The sequence below is a fragment of the Pseudophryne corroboree genome, chromosome 1 (assembly GCF_028390025.1).
Source record: "Pseudophryne corroboree isolate aPseCor3 chromosome 1, aPseCor3.hap2, whole genome shotgun sequence".
NCBI lineage: Eukaryota > Metazoa > Chordata > Amphibia > Anura > Myobatrachidae > Pseudophryne > Pseudophryne corroboree.
Genome location: NC_086444.1, coordinates 485,526,224 through 485,547,139, shown reverse-complemented (window position 1 = coordinate 485,547,139; position 20,916 = coordinate 485,526,224). Strand labels below are relative to the sequence as shown.

At 48.4% G+C, this 20,916-nt stretch overlaps 1 protein-coding gene across 7 annotated transcripts in view; it reads right to left on the bottom strand.

The window, feature by feature from the left end:
- Positions 1 to 20,916, bottom strand: part of GKAP1 (G kinase anchoring protein 1) — a 170,275-nt gene that overhangs the window by 39,464 nt on the left and 109,895 nt on the right. For all 7 annotated transcript variants that reach the window (XR_010171853.1, XR_010171851.1, XR_010171850.1 and 4 more), the window contains 3 exons: positions 20,499 to 20,622; positions 19,959 to 19,981; positions 8,583 to 8,735 (listed from right to left, as the gene is read on the bottom strand). Coding sequence is in view for 1 of the 7 variants with exons in the window: in XM_063913800.1 (XP_063769870.1) it covers positions 8,583 to 8,735; positions 19,959 to 19,981; positions 20,499 to 20,622 (300 nt within the window). In the remaining 6 variants the exon portion in view is untranslated. The remainder of the gene's footprint in view (positions 1 to 8,582; positions 8,736 to 19,958; positions 19,982 to 20,498; positions 20,623 to 20,916) is intronic.

The window sequence follows — 20,916 nt, the reverse complement described above, 5'->3', positions numbered from 1 at the left end:
GTTGAAAGAGGGGTACCTTGACAATCACTTGCTGTGAATATAGTTTTTGAATAGCCACCAACACTGCCTCCCTGGCAGAGGGAGTTGCCGGTAAGGCAGATTTTAGGAAACGGCAGGGGGGAGATGTCTCGAATTCCAGCCTGTACCCCTGAGACACTACTTGAAGGACCCAGGGATCCACCTGTGAGAGAGCCCACTGTGTGCTGAAATTCCTGAGACGGGCCCCCACCATACCCAGGTCCGCCTGAGCAGCCCCAGCGTCATGCTGTGGACTTACCGGACGCAGGGGAGGACTTCTGCTCTTGGGAACTAGCTGTGTGCTGCAGCTTTTTCCCCCTACCTCTGCCCCTCGGCAGAAAGGATGAGCCTCTAGCCCTCTTATTTTTCTGGGGCCGAAAGGACTGTACCTGATAATACGGTGCTTTCTTTTGCTGTGGGGTAGCCTGTGGCAAAAAGGTCGATTTCCCAGCAGTAGCTGTGGAAACGAGGTCTGACAGACCATCCCCAAAAAGTTCCATCCCTTTATAGGGCAAAACTTCTATGTGCCGCTTCGAGTCGGCATCGCCTGACCATTGCCGAGTCCATAACCCCCTTCTGGCGGCAATGGACATAGCGCTTATTTTTGATGCCAGCCGGCAAATATCCCTCTGTGCATCACGCATGTATAAGACGGCGTCTTTTATATGCTCTATCGTCAGCAAAATATTGTCCCTATCCATGGTATCAATGTTATCCGACAGGGAATCTGACCACGCAGCTGCAGCACTGCACATCCAAGCCGATGCAATAGCGGGTCTCAATATAATGCCGGTGTGTGTGTATATAGCTTTAAGGGTATGTTCCTGCTTTCTATCAGCAGGTTCCTTTAGGGCGGCCGTATCCGGAGACAGTAGTGCCACCTTTTTTGATAAGCGTGTCAGCGCTTTATCTACCCGAGGGGGTGTTTCCCAACGTGACCTATCCTCTGGCGGGAAAGGGTACGCTGCCAATAACCGTTTAGAAACTATTAATTTCTTATCTGGGGAAGACCACGCTTCCTCACACACCTCATTTAATTCCTCAGATGCAGGAAAAACCACTGGTAGTTTTTTCTCACCAAACATAATACCCTTTTTTGTGGTACCTGGGTTATTATCAGAAAATAAGATTTTACTTACCGATAAATCTATTTCTCGGAGTCCGTAGTGGATGCTGGGGTTCCTGAAAGGACCATGGGGAATAGCGGCTCCGCAGGAGACAGGGCACAAAAAGTAAAGCTTTTCCAGATCAGGTGGTGTGCACTGGCTCCTCCCCCTATGACCCTCCTCCAGACTCCAGTTAGGTACTGTGCCCGGACGAGCGTACACAATAAGGGAGGATTTTGAATCCCGGGTAAGACTCATACCAGCCACACCAATCACACCGTACAACCTGTGATCTAAACCCAGTTAACAGTATGATAACAGCGGAGCCTCTGAAAGATGGCTTCCTTCAACAATAACCCGAATTAGTTAACAATAACTATGTACAATTTATGCAGATAATCCGCACTTGGGATGGGCGCCCAGCATCCACTACGGACTCCGAGAAATAGATTTATCGGTAAGTAAAATCTTATTTTCTCTATCGTCCTAGTGGATGCTGGGGTTCCTGAAAGGACCATGGGGATTATACCAAAGCTCCCAAACGGGCGGGAGAGTGCGGATGACTCTGCAGCACCGAATGAGAGAACTCCAGGTCCTCTTTAGCCAGGGTATCAAATTTGTAGAATTTTACAAACGTGTTCTCCCCCGACCACGTAGCTGCTCGGCAGAGTTGTAATGCCGAGACCCCTCGGGCAGCCGCCCAAGATGAGCCCACCTTCCTTGTGGAATGGGCATTTACATATTTTTTGCTGTGGCAAGCCTGCCACAGAATGTGCAAGCTGAATTGTACTACAAATCCAACGAGCAATAGTCTGCTTAGAAGCAGGAGCACCCAGCTTGTTGGGTGCATACAGGATAAACAGCAAGTCAGATTTCCTGACTCCAGCCGACCTGGAAACTATATTTTCAGGGCCCTGACAACATCCAGCAACTTGGAGTCCTCCAAGTCCCTAGTAGCCGCAGGTACCACAATAAGCTGGTTCAGGTGAAACGCTGACACCACCTTAGGGAGAAACTGGGGACGAGTCCACAGCTTTGCTCTGTCCGAATGGACAATCAGATATGGCTTTGTGAGATAAAGCCGCCAATTCTGACACTCGCCTGGCCGAGGCCAGGACCAACAGCATGGTCGCTTTCCATGTGAGATATATCAAATCCACAGATTTGAGTTGTTTAAACCAATGTGATTTTAGGAATCCCAAACTACGTTGAGATCGCCCAGTGCCACTGGAGACATCAAAAGGGGGTTGTATATGCAGTACTCCCTTAACAACTTCTGGACTTCAGGAACTGAAGCCAATTTCTTTCTGGAAGAAAATCGACCGGTTGAAATTTGAACCTTAATGGACCCCAATTTGAGACCCATATACACTCCTGTTTGCAGGAAATGTAGGAATTAACGTAGTTGAAATTCTTCCGTGGAGCCTTCCTGGCCTCACACCATGGAACACATTTTCACCTAAGCAGTGATAATGTTGTGCGGTCACCTCCTTCCTGGCTCTGACCAGGGTAGGGATGACCTCTTCCGGAATGCCTTTTTCCCTTAGGATCCGGCGTTCACCCGTCAACGCGGCTGCGGTAAGTCATGGAACAGACATGATTCTTGCTGAATCAAGATCCTTTCTAGTATCTCTTGAAGTTCCGGGTACCAAGTTCTTCTTGGCCAAACCGGAGCCACTAGTATAGTTCTTACTCCTCTCCTTCCTATCATTCTCCATACACTGGGTATGAAAGGCAGAGGAGGGAACACATACACCGACTGGTACACCCACGGTGTTACCAGAGCGTCCCAGCTATTGCCTGAGGGTCTCTAGACCTGGCGCTTCATGTGGGACGCCATCATAACCACCTTTGGTCTTTCCCAATGGTTTACAAACATGTGGAAACTTCCAGATGAAGTTCCCACTTTTCCGGGTGGAATTCATTCATGCTGAGGAAATCTTCCTAGTTGTCCACTCCCGGAATGAACACTGCTGACAGTGTTATCACATGATTTTTCGCCCAGCGAAGAATCCTTGCTGTCATTGCCCTCCTGCTTCTTGTGCCGCCCCGTCTGTTTACGTGGGCGACTGCCATGATGATGTCCTACTGGATCAGCACCGGTTGACTTTGAAGCAGAGGTCTTCCTAGGCTCAGAGCATCGTAAATTGCCCTTAGCTCCAGTATATTCATGTGGAGAGAAATCTCCAGACTTGACCACACTTCCTTGGAAATTTCTTCCCTGTGTGACTGTTCCCCAGCCTCTCAGACTGGCATCCGTGGTCACCAGAACACAGTCCTGAATGCTGAATGTGCTGCCCTCTAGAAGATGAGCACTCTGCAGCCCCCACAGAAGAGACACCCTTGTCCTTGGAGACAGGGTTATCCGCTGATGCATCTGAAGATGCGATCCGGACCATTCGTCCCGCAAATCCCCCTGAAAAGTTTTTGCGTGAGATCTGCCGAATGGAATCGCTTCGTAAGAAGCCACCATTTTTCCCAGGACTCCTGTGCATTGATGCACTGATACTTGGCCTGGTTTTAGGAGGTTTCTGACTAGGTCGGATAACTCCCTGGCTTTCCCCTCCAGGAGAAATACCTCTTTCTGGACTATGCCCAGAATCATTCCTAGGAACAGCAGACGTATCATCGGAAAACAGCTGCGATTTTTGGAATATTTAGAATCCACTCGTGCTGTCGTAGAACTACTTTAGATAGTTCTTTTCCGACCTCCAACTGTTCTCTGGAAACTTGCCCCTTTCAGGATATCGTCCAAGTAAGGGATAATTAAGATGCCTTTCTTCTTTTAAGAATCATCTTTTCGGCCATTACCTTGGTAAAGGCCCGGGGTGCCGTGGATAATTCAACGGCAGCGTCTGAAACTGATATTGACAGTTCTGTATCACGAACCAGAGGTACCCTTGTTGAGAAGGGCAAATTTGGACATGGAGGTAATCCTTGATGTCCAGGGACACCATATAGTCCCCTTTTTTCCGGTTCTCTATCACTGCTCTGAGTGACTCCATCTTGATTTGAACCTTTTTATGTAAGTGTTCAAAGATTTCAGATTTAGACTATGTCTCACCAAGCCGTCTGGCTTCAGTACCACAATATAGTGTGGAAGACTAATACCCTTTTCCTTGTTGTAGGAGGGGTACTTTGATTATCACCTGCTGGAAATACAGCTTGTGAATTTTTTCCCAATACTGCCTCCCTGTCGGAGGGAGCCGTTGGTAAAGCAGGCTTCAGGAACCTGCGAGGAAAAAATGTCTCGACTCTCCAATCTGTACCCCTGGGATAATACTTGTACGATCTAGGGGTCAACTTGCGAGTGATCCCACTGCGCGCTGAGACTCTTGAGACTACCCCCCCACCTCACCTGAGTCCGCTTGCACGGCCCCAGTGTCACGCTGAGGACTTGGCAGACGCGGTGGAGGGCTTCTTTTCCTGGGAAGGGGCTGCCTGCTGCAGTCTACTTCCCTTTCCTCTATGTCTGGGCAGATATGACTGGCCTTTTGCCCGCTTGCCCACATGGGAAACGGAAGGATTGAGGCTGAAAAGACAGTGTCTTTTTCTGCTGAGATGTAACTTGGGGTAAAAAGGTTGGATTTCCCAGCTGTAGCCGTGGCCCCCAGGTCCGATGGACCGACCCCAAATAACTCCTTCCCTTTATACGGCAATACTCCATGTGCCGTATGGGATCTGTATCACCTGACCACTGTCGTGTCCATGACATCTTCTGGGAGATATGGACAACGCACTTATCTTGATGCCAGAGTGCAAATATCCCTCTGTGCATCTCGCATACATATATATAGAATGCATCCTATTAAATGCTCTATATCAATAAAATATTTTTAGTCAGGGAATTCGACCAAGCCAACCCAGCACTGCATCTCCAGGCTGATGGCGATCGCTGGTCGCAGTATAACCACCGTATGTGTGTATATACTTTTTAGGATATTTTTCCAGCTGCCTATCAGCTGGCTCCTTGAGGGCGGCCGTATCTGGAGACGGTAACGCCACTTGATAAGCGTGTGAGCGCCTTATCCACCCTAAGGGGTGTTTTCCTAACTTCTGGCGGGAAAGGGTATAACGCCAATATTTGCTATCGGGGTAAACCCACGCATCATCACACACTTCATTTTATTTTATCTGATTCAGGAAAAACTACAGGTAGTTTTTTCACTCCCACATAATACCCTTTTTTTTTTTGTGGTACTTGTAGTATCAGAAATATGTAACACCTCCTTCATTGCCCTTAACGTGTGGCCCTAATGAGGAATACGTTTGTTTATTCACCGTCGACACTGGATTCAGTGTCCGTGTCTGTGTCTGTGTCGACCGACTGAGGTAAATGGGCGTTTTTTTTAAAAACCCCTGACGGTGTTTCTGAGACGCCTGGACCGGTACTAATTGTTTGTCGGCCGTCTCATGTCGTCAACCGACCTTGCAGCGTGTTGACATGTTCACGTAATTCCCTAAATAAGCCATCCATTCCGGTGTCGACTCCCTAGAGAGTGACATCACCATTACAGGCAATTTCTCCGCCTCCTCCAACATCGTCCTCATACATGTCGACACACACGTACCGACACACAGCACACACACCTGGAATGCTCTGACAGAGGACAGGACCCACTAGCCTTTTGGAGAGACAGAGGGAGAGTTTGCCAGCACACACCAAAAAACGCTATAATTACATAGGGACAACCTTATATAAGTGTTTCTCCCTAATAGCATCTTTATATATATATTTATATCGCCAATTAGTGCCCCCCTCTCTGTTTAAACCCTGTTTCTGTAGTGCAGTGCAGGGGAGAGCCTGGGAGCCTTCTCTCCAGCCTTTCTGTGAGAGAAAAAATGGCGCTGTGTGCTGAGGAGATAGGCCCCGCCCCTTTTCCGGCGGGCTCGTCTCCCGCTCTTTAGTGAAGTTTGGCAGGGGTTAAATATCTCCATATAGCCTCTGGGGGCTATATGTGAGGTATTTTTAGCCAGTATATAGGTTTACATTTGCCTCCCAGGGCGCCCCCCCCCAGCGCCCTGCACCCTCAGTGACAGCGTGTGAAGTGTGCTGAGAGGAAAATGGCGCACAGCTGCAGTGCTGTGCGCTACCTTTAGAAGACTGTCAGAGTCTTCAGCCGCCGATTCTGGACCTCTTCTAACTTCAGCATCTGCAAGGGGGCCGGCGGCGCGGCTCCGGTGACCATCCAGGCTGTACCTGTGATCGTCCCTCTGGAGCTGATGTCCAGTAGCCAAGAAGCCAATCCATCCTGCACGCAGGTGAGTTCACTTCTTCTCCCCTCAGTCCCTCGTTGCAGTGATCCTGTTGCCAGCAGGAATCACTGTAAAATAAAAAACCTAGCTAAACTTTTTCTAAGCAGCTCTTTAGGAGAGCCACCTAGATTGCACCCTTCTCGGCCGGGCACAAAAATCTAACTGGAGTCTGGAGGAGGGTCATAGGGGGAGGAGCCAGTGCACACCACCTGATCTGGAAAAGCTTTACTTTTTGTGCCCTGTCTCCTGCGGAGCCGCTATTCCCCATGGTCCTTTCAGGAACCCCAGCATCCACTAGGACGATAGAGAAATGTGTAATACATTTTTCATTGCCTCAATCATGTAACGGGTGGACCTATTGGAGGGTACACTAGTCTCATCGTCGTCGACACTGGAGTCGGTATCCGTGTCGACATCTGTATCTGTCATCTGAGGTAGCGGGCGTTTTACAGCCTCTGATGACATTTGAGACGCTTGGACAGGCACAAGCTGAGAAGCCGGCTGTCCTATGTCGTCAAACCTTTTATGTAAGGAGCTGACACTGTCACGTAATTCCTTCCATAAGTCCATCCACGCAGGTGTCGACCCCGCAGGGGGTGACATCACATTCACAGGCATTTGCTCCGCCTTCACATCATTATCCTCATCATACATGTCGACACAGCAGTACCGACACACAGCACACACACAGGGAATGCTCTGACAGAGGACAGGACCCCACAAAGCCCTTTGGGGAGACAGAGGGAGAGTATGCCAGCACACACCAGAGCGCTATATATCACAGGGATATCACCTTATAAAAGTGTTTTCCCTTATAGCTGCATATATATTGTATACTGCGCCTAAATTGTGCCCCCCCCCCTCTCTTTTTTACCCTTTCTGTAGTGCAGGACTGCAGGGGAGAGCCAGGGAGCGATCCTTCCAGCGAAGCTGTGAGGGAAAATGGCGCCAGTGTGCTGAGGGAGAAGGCTCCGCCCCTTTTTCGGCGGGCTTTCTCCCGCTATTTTAAAACGTCTGGCAGGGGTTAATGTACACCTATATAGCCCCTGGGGCTATATATGGTGTTAGTTTGCCAGCCAAGGTGTTATTTATTGCTGCTCAGGGCGCCCCCCCCCCAGCGCCCTGCACCCATCAGTGACCGAAGTGTGTGGTGTGCATGAGGAGCAATGGCGCACAGCTGCAGTGCTGTGCGCTACCTTGGAGGAAGACAGAAGTCTTCAGCCGCCGATTTTCCGGACCTTCTTGCTTCTGGCTCTGTAAGGGGGACGGCGGCGCGGCTCCGGGAACGGACGACGAGGTCGGGTCCTGTGTTCGATCCCTCTGGAGCTAATGGTGTCCAGTAGCCTAAGAAGCCCAAGCTACCACCAGTTAGGTAGGTTCGCTTCTTCTCCCCTTAGTCCCTCGCTGCAGTGAGCCTGTTGCCAGCAGGTCTCACTGTAAAATAAAAAACCTAAACTATACTTTCTTTCTAGGAGCTCAGGAGAGCCCCTAGTGTGCATCCAGCTCGGCCGGGCACAGAAATCTAACTGAGGCTTGGAGGAGGGTCATAGGGGGAGGAGCCAGTGCACACCAGATAGTCCTGAATCTTTCTTTAGAGTGCCCAGTCTCCTGCGGAGCCCGTCTATTCCCCATGGTCCTTACGGAGTCCCCAGCATCCACTAGGACGTCAGAGAAATATTTTTCCCCTTTTTTGTTTTTAAAAGTAATTATAGCTATATACTGAATTTAGTTTACTATAATGCCCCAGGGTGTATGCAGCTGCTAACGGTCGATGCCTGGCCCTGCGGGTCGTTAACAACTCTCGGTGTCGGCAGTACATGAAACTCAATTTGGACTCGTAGTCCAAAGCTGCATGTACAGCCCGGCCGCGGCATTACGTCACTATGCGATATCACTAGCGATATCGTACAGTGTGTATGCCCGCCGTCGGGTGCCCAGTCCCCGGTGGGGAAAGAATAGGCGATGTCGCTCACGGAGCACATCGCCTAGTGTGTACCCATCTTAACAGTCATTGCTTCAATTACAAAAAAATACAAAAAAGAAACCATTAACACTTCTATTTTTGAAAGTATTCTTACTTTGCATAATTTTTTCCACACCTGGCTAAATCTTATGCACAGTACTGTAGTTAAACATAGAATTATAGCATCAGTCTCGTTATTTAATAGCCACATCTCGTATACATTTCTTCAGCCAACATACCAAACTCTGATCAGATGATGCCAAACTTTCCATTACATCAGGAAATGGGGTATGTTCTTTTCTCTTTTCTTTAAAAATTATTTTGGTCACATCATCTTCAAGTTTATTGAAAAAACCACGGTCATGTGGTAACATCGGAGGGGATTTCGCATCCTGCATAGAAAATCAGTTTTCATAGTAAGCAAAATAAAACAAGTAAGGTTATTCTGAAAACAGTTTCTAGACATTATAAGATTTAGGGGTATATGCAATTGCGGTCGAATTCCCGAAATTGTCGAATTTCGGGAATTTTTCGCCAAAAAAAAAAAAAAATCGACAATGCAATTCAGTACTTTCCGACAAAAAAACGGACTTTCAAAATTCGACTTTTTGAAATTCGACTTTTGACAAATTCGACTTTTTTGCAATGATACACATGCTGCAATTCGACCAAAGTCTATTCAATTCAAGTTTGGAAATTCGACAACAGTGCTTTTAGACAGTAAATTCGTCATTTTCAATCCGCCACACTTTGGAGGGTGAAACCAATAAAAAAAATTTAAAACATGTTTTTTTTGGTGTTTTTTTTTTTGGTAATAGCATATCTATTTATATTAGAAGGGATTAGGTACTTGGTTTGTCTTTTTTGGAGGCACAAGTATTATTTATATATTTTTTAAAATACTTTTTTTTTTTTTTAATAGCTGGAACAGTAAAATCAATGAAAAAAATGGCGTGGGGTCCCCCCTCCAAAGCATAACCAGCCTCGGGCTCTTCGAGCTGGTCCTGGTTCTAAAAATGCGGGGGAAAAATTTGACAGGGGATCCCCCGTATTTTTAAAACCAGCACCGGGCTCTGCGCCTGATGCTGGTGCAAAAAATACGGGGGACAAAAAGAGTAGGGGTCCCCCGTATTTTATACACCAGCATCGGGCTCCACTAGCTGGACAGATAATGCCACAGCCGGGGGTCACTTTTATACAGCGCCCTGCGGCCGTGGCATTAAATATCCAACTAGTCACCCCTGGCTGGGGTACCCTGGGGGAGTGGGGACCCCTTCAATCAAGGGGTCCCCCTCCCAGCCACCCAAGGGCCAGGGATGAAGCCCGAGGCTGTCCCCCCCATCCAAGGGCTGCGGATGGGAGGCTGATAGGCTTGAGAAAAATGTCAGAATATTGTTTTTTCCAGTAGTACTACAAGTCCCAGCAAGCCTCCCCCGCAAGCTGGTACTTGGAGAACCACAAGTACCAGCATGCGGGAGAAAAACGGGCCCGCTGGTACCTGTAGTACTACTGGAAAAAAAATACCCAAATAAAAACAGGACACACACACCGTGACAAGTACAACTTTATTACATACTGCCGACACACACATACTTACCTATGTTGACACGCCGACTGCCACAGTCTCCGACAATCCGAGGGTACCTGTTAAAAAATTATACTCACCTTCCAGCGTCCAGAGATAAATCCACGTCCAGAGTATAATCCAGGTACTTGGCAAAATAATAAAACGCAAAAACCCGTGCCAGCGGACTGAAAAGGGTCCCATGTTGACACATGAGACCCCTTTCCCCGAATGCAGAGACCTCTACGTGACAGCTGTCACTGAAAGGTCTCTTCAGCCAATCAGCGAGTGCAACGTCCTTGCACTCTGCTGATTGGCTCTGCGCGTCTGAGCTCAGACAGCGCATCCCAAAGCCTCTCCATTATATTCAATGGTGGGAACCTTGCGGTTAGCGGTGGGGTCACCCGCCGGTCAGCGGCTGACCGCGGGTAACCCCCCCCCGCTGACGGCAAAGTTCCCACCATTGAATATAATGGAGAGGCTTTGCGATGCGCTGTCACAGCACAGACAGCGCACAGCCAATCAGGTGAGCGCCACGTAGTAGCGCTTCCTGATTGGCTGAAGGGACCTCAGTGACGGGAGTCACGTGGGGTCCCGGCACATTCGGGGAAAGGGGTCTCATGTGTCAATATGGGACCCCTTTCAGTCCGCAGGATCGGGTCATTGCGTTTTTTTTTTTTTTTGCCAAGTACCTGGATTATTTTCTGGACGTGGATGTATCTCTGGACGCTGGAAGGTGAGTATAATTATCTTTTATTTTCAGGTATCCGTGGATTTTACTTGGAGAAGAGGACCGACTGCTTCGTGTCAACATAGGTAAGTATGTGTGTGTCGGCAGTATGTAATAAAGTTGTACTTGTCACGGTGTGTGTGTCCTGTTTTTATTTGGGTATTTTTTTTCCAGTAGTACTACAGGTACCAGCGGGTCCGTTTTTCTCCCGCATGCTGGTACTTGTGGTTCTCCAAGTACCAGCTTGCGGGGGAGGCTTGCTGGGACTTGTAGTACTACTGGAAAAAACAATATTCTGACATTTTTCTCAAGGCTATCAGCCTCCCATCCGCAGCCCTTGGATGGGGGGGGGGGCAGCCTCGGGCTTCACCCCTGGCCCTTGGGTGGCTGGGGGGGGGGGACCCCTTGATTGAAGGGGTCCCCACTCCCCCAGGGTACCCCGGCCAGGGGTGACTAGTTGGATATTTAATGCCACGGCCGCAGGGCGCTGTATAAAATTGTGTCGAATTAAAAAACGGCTATAATTTGCCGCGATTCGCCGTGAATTGCATATACCCCTTAAGGTCTACGATTATTACACAACCTTGGTAAAGTCAAATTATAGTTTCAGCATATTTTAAGGCTAGAGCTGCAAAATTAAAACTACATCAGAGCCACTAGCTATTAAAGATGCATTTAACAAAAATCCTTAAAATTAAATGAACAAGTTAATGTCTATCAGAAAATGTATACATTAAAATTAACAGGATAACAAAACATTTATCCTTCACCCGTTATTATTAGAACTGCACAGACATAGGGGTATATGCAATTCAGGACGAATTGCGGCTTTTTTTCGCCCGTTTTTAATTTCGACACAATACGACCGTCGAATCCCGGCGGTCGGGTGCCGGAATTCGACATATTCAATTAAAAACGGATTCGACAGTCCCGCTGTCGAAAAACGAACCAATTGACGGATAAGTGCGTCCTGGATTCGACTTTTCGGACGGCACAAAAATGGTTAAAAAAGCCAGAAAAGAAATTGCGTGGGGTCCCCCCTCCTAAGCATAACCAGCCTCGGGCTCTTTGAGCCGGTCCTGGTTGTAAAAATACGGGGGGAAAATTGACAAGGGATCCCCCGTATTTTTAGAACCAGCACCGGGCTCGGCGTCCGGTCCTGGTGCAAAAAATACGGGGGACAAAAGACGTAGGGGTCCCCCGTATTTTTAACACCAGCACCGGGCTCCACTAGCTGGAGAGATAATGCCACAGCCGGGGGACACTTTTATATCGGTCCCTGCGGCCGTGGCATTAAATCCCCAACTAGTCACCCCTGGCCTAGGTACCATGGAGGAGTGGGGACCACTTAAATCAAGGGGTCCCCCCCTCCAGCCACCCAAGGGCCAGGGGTGAAGCCCGAGGCTTTCCCCCCCATCCAAGGGCTGCGGATGGAGGGCTGATAGCCTTGTGACAAATAAAAGAATAGTTTTTTGCAGCAGAACTACAAGTCCCAGCAAGACTCCCCCACAAGCTGGTACTTGGAGAACCACAAGTACCAGCATGCGGGGGGGGGAAACGGGCCCGCTGGTACCTGTAGTTCTACTGCAAAAAAAATAAGATTTTACTTACCTGTAAATCTATTTCTCGTAATCCGTAGAGGATGCTGGGGACTCCGTTAGGACCATGGGGAGAGACGGGCTCCGCAGGAGACATGGGCACTTTAAGAAAGAATTTAGTTCCTGGTGTGCACTGGCTCCTCCCTCTCTGCCCCTCCTCCAGACCTCAGTTAGAGAACTGTGCCCAGAGGAGATGGACAGTACGAGGAAAGGACTTTTGTTAATCCAAGGGCAAGATTCATACCAGCCACACCAATCACACCGTATAACTTGTGATAACAATCCAGTAAACAGTATGACAATAACATAGCATCAGTTCACGCCCGATGCAACAATAACGTATCCCTTATTGAAGCAATAACTATATACAAGTATTGCAGAAGAAGTCCGCACTTGGGACGGGCGCCCAGCATCCTCTACGGACTACGAGAAATAGATTTACCGGTAAGTAAAATCTTATTTTCTCTAACGTCCTAGAGGATGCTGGGGACTCCGTAAGGACCATGGGGATTATACCAAAGCTCCGAAACGGGCGGGAGAGTGCGGATGACTCTGCAGCACCGATTGAGCAAACATGAGGTCCTCCTCAGCCAGGGTATCAAACTTATAGAATTTTGCAAAGGTGTTTGTACCCGACCAAGTAGCAGCTCGACACCGCTGTAGTGCCGAGACCCCTCGGGCAGCCGCACAAGAAGAGCCCACTTTCCTAGTGGAATGGGCCTTGATCGATTCAGGTAACGGCAATCCTGCCGTAGAATGCGCCTGCTGAATCGTGTTACAGATCCAGCGAGCAAGAGTCTGCTTTGAAGCAGGGCCGCCAAGCTTGTTGGCTGCATACAGAACAAACAGTGCTTCTGTTTTTCTGACTCTAGCCGTCCTGGCTACATAAATTTTCAAAGCCCTGACCACATCAAGGGACTCGGAATCCTCTAAGTCCCGTGTAGCCACAGGCACCACAATAGGTTGGTTCATATGAAAGGATGAAACCACTTTTGGCAGGAACTGAGGACGTGTCCGCAATTCCGCTCTATCCATATGGAAAACCAGATAGGGGCTTTTATGTGATAAAGCCGCTAATTCCGACACTCGCCTAGCCGAAGCCAGGGCTAATAACATGACCACCTTCCAAGTGAGATATTTCAACTCCACCGTTTTCAGTGGTTCAAACCAGTGTGACTTTAGGAAGCCCAAGACCACATTAAGGTCCCAAGGCGCCACCGGAGGCACAAACGGAGGCTGAATATGCAGTACTCCCTTAACAAACGTCTGAACTACTGGGAAAGAACCAATTCTTTTTGAAAGAAAATGGATAGGGCCAAAATCTGGACCTTAAGGGAGCCTAATTTAAGGCCCAAATCCACTCCAGTTTGTAGGAAGTGAAGGAAACGGCCCAGACGGAATTCTTCCGTAGGAGCATTCCTGGCCTCACACCAAGAAACATATCTTCGCCATATACGGTGATAATGTTTTGCTGTTACTTCCTTCCTAGCCTTTATAAGCGTATGGATAACCTCAACCGGAATACCTTTTTCCGCTAGGATCCGGCGTTCAACCGCCATGCCGTCAAACGCAGCAAGTCTTGGAACAGACAGGGACCCTGTTGCAACAGGTCCTGCCTTAGAGGAAGAGGCCACGGATCTTCCGTGAGCATTTCCTGTAGATCTGGATACCAGGTCCGTCGTGGCCAATCTGGAACAACGAGGATTGTTCTCACTCCTTTTCTTCTTACTATTCTCAACACCTTTGGTATGAGAGGAAGAGGAGGAAATACATAGACGGACCGGAACACCCACTGTGTCACGAGGGCGTCTACCGCTACTGCCTGAGGGTCTCTTGACCTGGCGCAATACCTCTGCAGCTTTTTGTTGAGGCGGGACGCCATCATGTCTATCTGTGGCAGTTCCCACCGACTCACAATCTGTGCGAAGACTTCTGGATGAAGTCCCCACTCTCCCGGGTGTAGGTCGTGTCTGCTGAAGAAGTCTGCTTCCCAGTTGTCCACTCCCGGAATGAACACTGCTGACAGTGCACTTACATGATTCTCCGCCCAGTGAAGAATCCTGGTGGCTACCGCCATTGCCGCTCTGCTCCTTGTGCCGCCTTGGCGGTTTACATGAGCCACTGCGGTGATGTTGTCCGACTGGATCAGAACTGGTTGGTCGCGAAGTAAGGCCTCCGCTTGACGTAGGGCGTTGTATATGGCCCTTAGTTCTAGGATGTTGATGTGCAGACAAGTCTCTTGACTTGACCAAAGACCCTGGAAATTTCTTCCCTGTGTGACTGCTCCCCAACCGCGGAGGCTTGCGTCCGTGGTCACCAGGATCCAATCCTGAATGCCGAATCTGCGGCCCTCGAGAAGGTGAGCACTCTGCAGCCACCGCAGGAGTGACACCCTGGCCCTGGGGGACAGGGTGATCAACCGATGCATCTGTAGATGTGATCCGGACCACTAGTCCAACAGATCCCATTGGAAAGTCCTTGCATGGAACCTGCCAAAGGGAATGGCCTTGTATGAGGCCACCTTCTTTCCCACGACTCGAGTGCAATGATGCACGGACACCTGTCTTGTTTTCAAAAGGTTCCTGACCAGAGCCATAAGTTCCTGGGCTTTTTCTATCGGAAGATAAACCCTTTTCTGGGTCGTGTCCAGAATCATGCCCAAGAAGGGCAGACGAGTCGTAGGAACCAACTGCGACTTTGGGATATTGAGAATCCAGCCGTGTTGTTGTAACACTTTCAGTGAAAGAGATACGCTGTTCGGCAACTGCTCTCTTGATCTCGCTTTTATGAGGAGATCGTCCAAGTACGGGATAATTGCGCAGGAGCACCATCATTTCCGCCATTACCTTGGTGAAAATCCTCGGAGCCGTTGAGAGACCAAACGGCAACGTCTGAAATTGGTAATGACAGTCCTGTACCGCAAATCTTAGGTACGCCTGATGAGGTGGATAAATGGGGACATGAAGGTACGCATCCTTTATGTCCAGTGACACCATAAAATCCCCCCCTTCCAGGCTGGCTATGACCGCTCTTAGCGATTCCATCTTGAACTTGAACCTCTTCAAGTATAGGTTCAGAGATTTTAAATTCAATATGGGTCTTACCGAAATGTCCGGTTTCGGAACCACAAACATGGTCGAATAATACCCCCTACCCTGTTGAAGGAGGGGAACCTCGACCACCACCTGCTGAAGATACAATTTTTGTATTGCAGTTAACACTATCTCCCTCTCTAGGGGGGAAGACGGTAGGGGCGATTTGAAAAACCGGCGAGGAGGCACCTCTTCGAAATCCAGCTTGTAACCCTGAGACACAATTTCTATTTGCCCAGGGATCCACCTGGGAGTAAACCCCCATGTGGCTGAAATTCCAAAGACGCGCCCCCAATGGCCCCGACTCCGCCAGTGGAGCCCCAGCGTCATGCGGTGGATTTTGCAGAGGCCGGGGAGGACTTCTGTTCCTGGGAACTAGCTGTATTGTGCAGCTTTTTTCCTCTGCCCCTCCCTCTGGCAAGAAAGGACGCACCTCGGACTTTCTTGTTTCTTTGTGAACGAAAGGACTGCATTTGATAATGCGGTGCTCTCTTAGGCTGTGAGGGAACATAAGGCAAAAAATTTTACTTTCCAGCCGTATCTGTGGAGACCAGGTCCGATAGACCTCCACCGAACAATTCCTCACCCCTGTAAGGTAAAACCTCCATATGCCGTTTTGAGTCGGCATCACCTGTCCATTGCCGAGTCCACACGACCCTTCTGGCAGAAATCGACATAGCGTTTATTCTAGAACCCAGCAGACTAATGTCTCTTTGAGCATCTCTCATATAAAGGACAGCGTCTTTAATATGCCCCAGGGTCAATAAAACAGTATCCCTATCTAGGGTATCAAACTCCTCTGATAAGGTATCAGTCCATGCCGCTACTGCACTACAGACCCAGGCCGACGCGATTGCTGGTCTGAGCAAGGTACCTGAATGTGTATAAATGGACTTCAGGGTACCCTCCTGTTTGCGATCAGCAGCATCCTTGAGGGTAGCCGTATCCTGGGACGGCAGGGCTACCTTTTTGGATAAGCGAGTTAAAGCTTTGTCCACCCTAGGGGAGGATTCCCATCGTAACCTGTCCGTTGGCGGGAAAGGATACGCCATAAGAATCCGTTTGGAAATCTGCAGTTTTTTATCTGGAGATTCCCAAGCTTTTTCACATAACTCAATTCAGTTCGTGTGAGAGGGGAAAAGTTACCTCAGGTTTCTTTCCCTTATACATGTAAACCCTTGTGTCAGGGACAGGGGTTTCCTCTGTGATGTGCAAAACCTCCTTAATTGCTATAATCATATATCGGAGTGATTTAGCCAACTTTGGCTGTAACTTTGCATCATTGTAATCGACACTGGAGTCAGAATCCATGTCGGTATCTGTGTCAACAATTTGTGATAGAAGGCGCTTATGAGACCCCGACGGTCCCTGCGACATAGGATCAGGCACGGGTTGAGACCCTGACTGTCCCAATGCATCAGCCTTGTCTAATCTTTTATGCAAAGAATTAACATTATCATTTAAAACCTTCCGCATATCCATCCAATCAGGTGTCGGCGGAGACACCACATTCATTTGCTCCCGCTCCTCTCCCACATAGCCCTCCACATCAGACATGTCGACACAAGCGTACAGACACACCACACACACAGGGAATGTCCTTTCTGAAGATAGTTCCCCCACGAGGCCCTTTGGAGAGACAGAGAGAGAGTATGCCAGCACACACCCCAGCGCTATATAACCCAGGAATAACACATTAACTTAATGTTAACCCAGTAGCTGCTGTTAATATACTTTTTTGCGCCTAATTATGTGCCCCCCCCTCTCTTTTCAACCCTCTTCTACCGTGTATCAGCAGGGGAGAGCCTGGGGAGCTTCCTCTCAGCGTGCTGTGGAGAAAAAATGGCGCTGGTGAGTGCTGAGGGAGAAGCCCCGCCCCCTCGGCGGCGGGCTTCTGTCCCGCTTAAATTTTATTTCTTTGGCGGGGGCTCCTACATATATACAGTGCCCAGCTGTATATATGTGTTTATTTGCCAGAATGAGGTCCCAAATGCTGCCCAGGGCGCTCCCCCCCTGCACCCTAACAGTGACCGGAGTATGTGTAGGTGTGTGGAGCAATGGCGCACAGCTGCAGTGCTGTGCGTTACCTCCAGTGAAGATCACAAAGTCTTCTGCCACCTGTGAAGTCTTCTTGCTTCTCATACTCACCCGGCTTCAGTTTTCCGGCGCTGCGAGGGGGACGGCGGCGCGGCTCTGGGACGGACGGCGAGGGTGAGATCCTGCGTACCGATCCCTCTGGAGCTAATGGTGTCCAGTAGCCTAAGAAGCAGGACCTAGCTTGAGAGAGTAGGGCTGCTTTTCTCCCCTCAGTCCCACGATGCAGGGAGTCTGTTGCCAGCAGAGCTCCCTGAAAATTAAAAACCTAACAAAAAACTTTCTATCAGCAAATTCAGGAGAGCTCACTGAAAAGCACCCAGCTCCTCTGGGCACAGAATCAAACTGAGGTCTGGAGGAGGGTCAGAGAGGGAGGAGCCAGTGCACACCAGGAACTAAATTCTTTCTTAAAGTGCCCATGTCTCCTGCGGAGCCCGTCTCTCCCCATGGTCCTTACGGAGTCCCCAGCATCCTCTAGGACGTTAGAGAAAATACCCAAATATAAACAGTACACAGACACTGTGAAAGTAAAACTTTATTACATACATGCCGACACACACATACTTACCTATGTTCACGTCTCCAAGATGAATCCATGGGGTACCTGAAAATAAAATTATACTCACCTAAATCCAGTGTAGCTGTCCTGTTCTTTTTTGTAATCCACGTACTTGGCAAAAAAACAAACCGCATACCCAGACCACGCACTGAAAGGGGTCCCATGTTTACACATGGGACCCCTTTCCCCGAATGCTGAGACCCCCCGTAACTCCTGTCACAGAGGGTCCCTTCAGCCAATCAGGGAGCGCCACGTCGTGGCACTCTCCTGATTGGCTATGCGCGTCTGAGCTGTCAGACAGCGCATTGCACAGCCGCTCCATTATCTTCAATGGTGTGAACTTTGCGGTCAGCGGTGAGGTTACCCGCAGTCAGCCACTGACCGCGAGTAATCTCACCTCTGACCGCAAAGTTCCCACCATTGAAGATAATGGAGCGGCTGTGCAATGCGCTGTCTGACAGCTCAGACGAGCATAGCCAATCAGGAGAGTGCCACGACGTGGCGCTCCCTGATTGGCTGAAGGGACCCTCTGTGACAGGAGTCACGGGGGCTCTCAGCATTCAGGGAAAGGGGTCCCATGTGTAAACATGGGACCCCTTTCAGTGCGTGGTCCGGGTATGCGGTTTGTTTTTTTGCCAAGTAAGTGGATTACAAAAAAGAACAGGACAGATGCTACACTGGATTTTGGGGAGTATAATTTTTTATTTTCAGGTACACCGTGGATTCTACTTGGAGAAGTGGACAGAGTCGGCGTGTGAACATAGGTAAGTACGTGTGTGTCGGCATGTATGTAAATAAAGATTAACTATCACGGTGTGCGTGTACTGTGTTTTTATTTGGGTATTTTTTTTGCAGTAGAACTACAGGTACCAGCGGGCCCGTTCCCCCCCGCATGCTGGTACTTGTGGTTCTCCAAGTACCAGCTTGTGGGGGAGGCTTGCTGGAACTTGTAGTTCTGCTGCAAAAAACAATATTCTTTTATTTGTCACAAGGCTATCAGCCCCCCATCCGCAGCCCTTGGATGGGGGGGGGGGGGGGGGGGGGGGGACAGCCTCGGGCTTCACCCCTGGCCCTTGGGTGGCTGGAGGGGGGGGACCCCTTGATTTAAGGGGTCCCCACTCCTCCAGGGTACACCGGCCAGGGGTGACTAGTTGGGGATTTAATGCCACGGCCGCAGGGACCGATATAAAAGTGTCCCCCGGCTGTGGCATTATCTCTCCAGCTAGTGGAGCCCGGTGCTGGTGTTAAAAATACAGGGGACCCCTACGTCTTTTGTCCCCCCTATTTTTTGCACCAGGACCGGACGCAGAGCCCGGTGCTAGTTCTAAAAATACAGGGGATCCCCTGTCAATTTCCCCCCCGTATTTTTACATACAGGACCGGCTCAAAGAGCCCGAGGCTGGTTATGCTTAGGAGGGGGGACCCCACGCATTTTTTTTTCTGGATTTTAACCCATTCCCACCCCTTCCCACTGAAAACCATGTTCTCTCTATTGGTCAGTAAAAAAAAATATATATTCTTTTAAAAAATATATAAATAATACTTGTGTCTCATAATAGACAAACCAATTACATAATCCCTTCTAATATAAATAGATATGCTATTAGCAATAAAAAAAACACAAAAAAAACATGTTTTTAATTTTTTTTATTAGATTCTGCCAGCAAAGTGAGGCGGAATGAAATTGACGAAATTACTGTCGAAAAGCACTGTTGTCAAATCGACATTCTTCAATTGAATATACTTTTGTCGAAAAGCCGCATTTTTACCACTGCAGACATGTCGAATTTTAAAAATGTCGAATTGCAATAAGTCGAATCTGAAATGTCCGTTTTTTTGTCGAAAAGTACTGTATTGCATTGTCGAATTCAATTTGACATGTTTTTTTTGTCGAAAATGCCCCGTTTTTCGACTTTTGCGGCAATTCGACCGCAATTGCATATACCCCTTAGCATTTATATTAACATTTGGTACTCACCTCTGGTTTCCTAGTAGGCTGTTCTGAAAAAATAAATAAATAAATAAATATTTAATTACAAGATAAAAAGTCTAGGCAATACTATTTATTAATGTCTTATTTGCCCTCTGCATTTGTTGTCAGCATATATGGATGGATATTTAATCATAGTGATACAGGTTTGTCAAATACTGATTTACCTGCTAGAGTCACTCACACCAGTTGTTAAATGGCAACGTGTCAAAACTCACACTGACCGGGATGGCATATATAGTGCCAGTGATACTGGTATAACTATTAACAACGTATGCAAATATAGAACTTAAAAAAAGTAAACATGTGTCATCCATTTGCACTGCCCCGATATTTGGGTCAGTCACAGGTCCGACCCTGGCAGCTACCAGGGTCAGATTCCCGGATCACTGGACACGGGTTATTTTTCAGGGACCCTTTTCCACTGAGCTGTGACCTGGGTTATTGTGACTGTACAAAGGGGTACATTTCTCTTAACATTACCAGTACCAGTGCTATGTTATATGAATACATTTATGGGAAGGTCACCTTCTGACTGGAAGTCTTTTAAGGACACTGTGAGAGGCTTGTCCTTTCCTTGGTGATTCTTTCGTTTATCCTTTTTATTGACTCTTTTTGACTGAGGCGAGCCATTTCCTCCACTGTCAATTTCCTTAAAAACAAAACAGAAAAAATAATACTGTATGTACTACTACAACAGAGATTAACAAGGTGATACTTCCAAAAAGGCTGCCTGCAGTCCACTTAATAAGCATTCTAATTATTATTATTTTAATTGTACCAGCAAATAATTGTGGAAAATGCTTTCACCAATGATCATCAAATTGTTTGGGGGAATGTCCTCAAAGCAAATGTTGAGACAGGATCAAAAAGGGAGAGGGGGTGGCAAAACAAACCCCCAAAACCCCACAATTGCCTGAAATGGAAACACACCTTCTCTAGCACA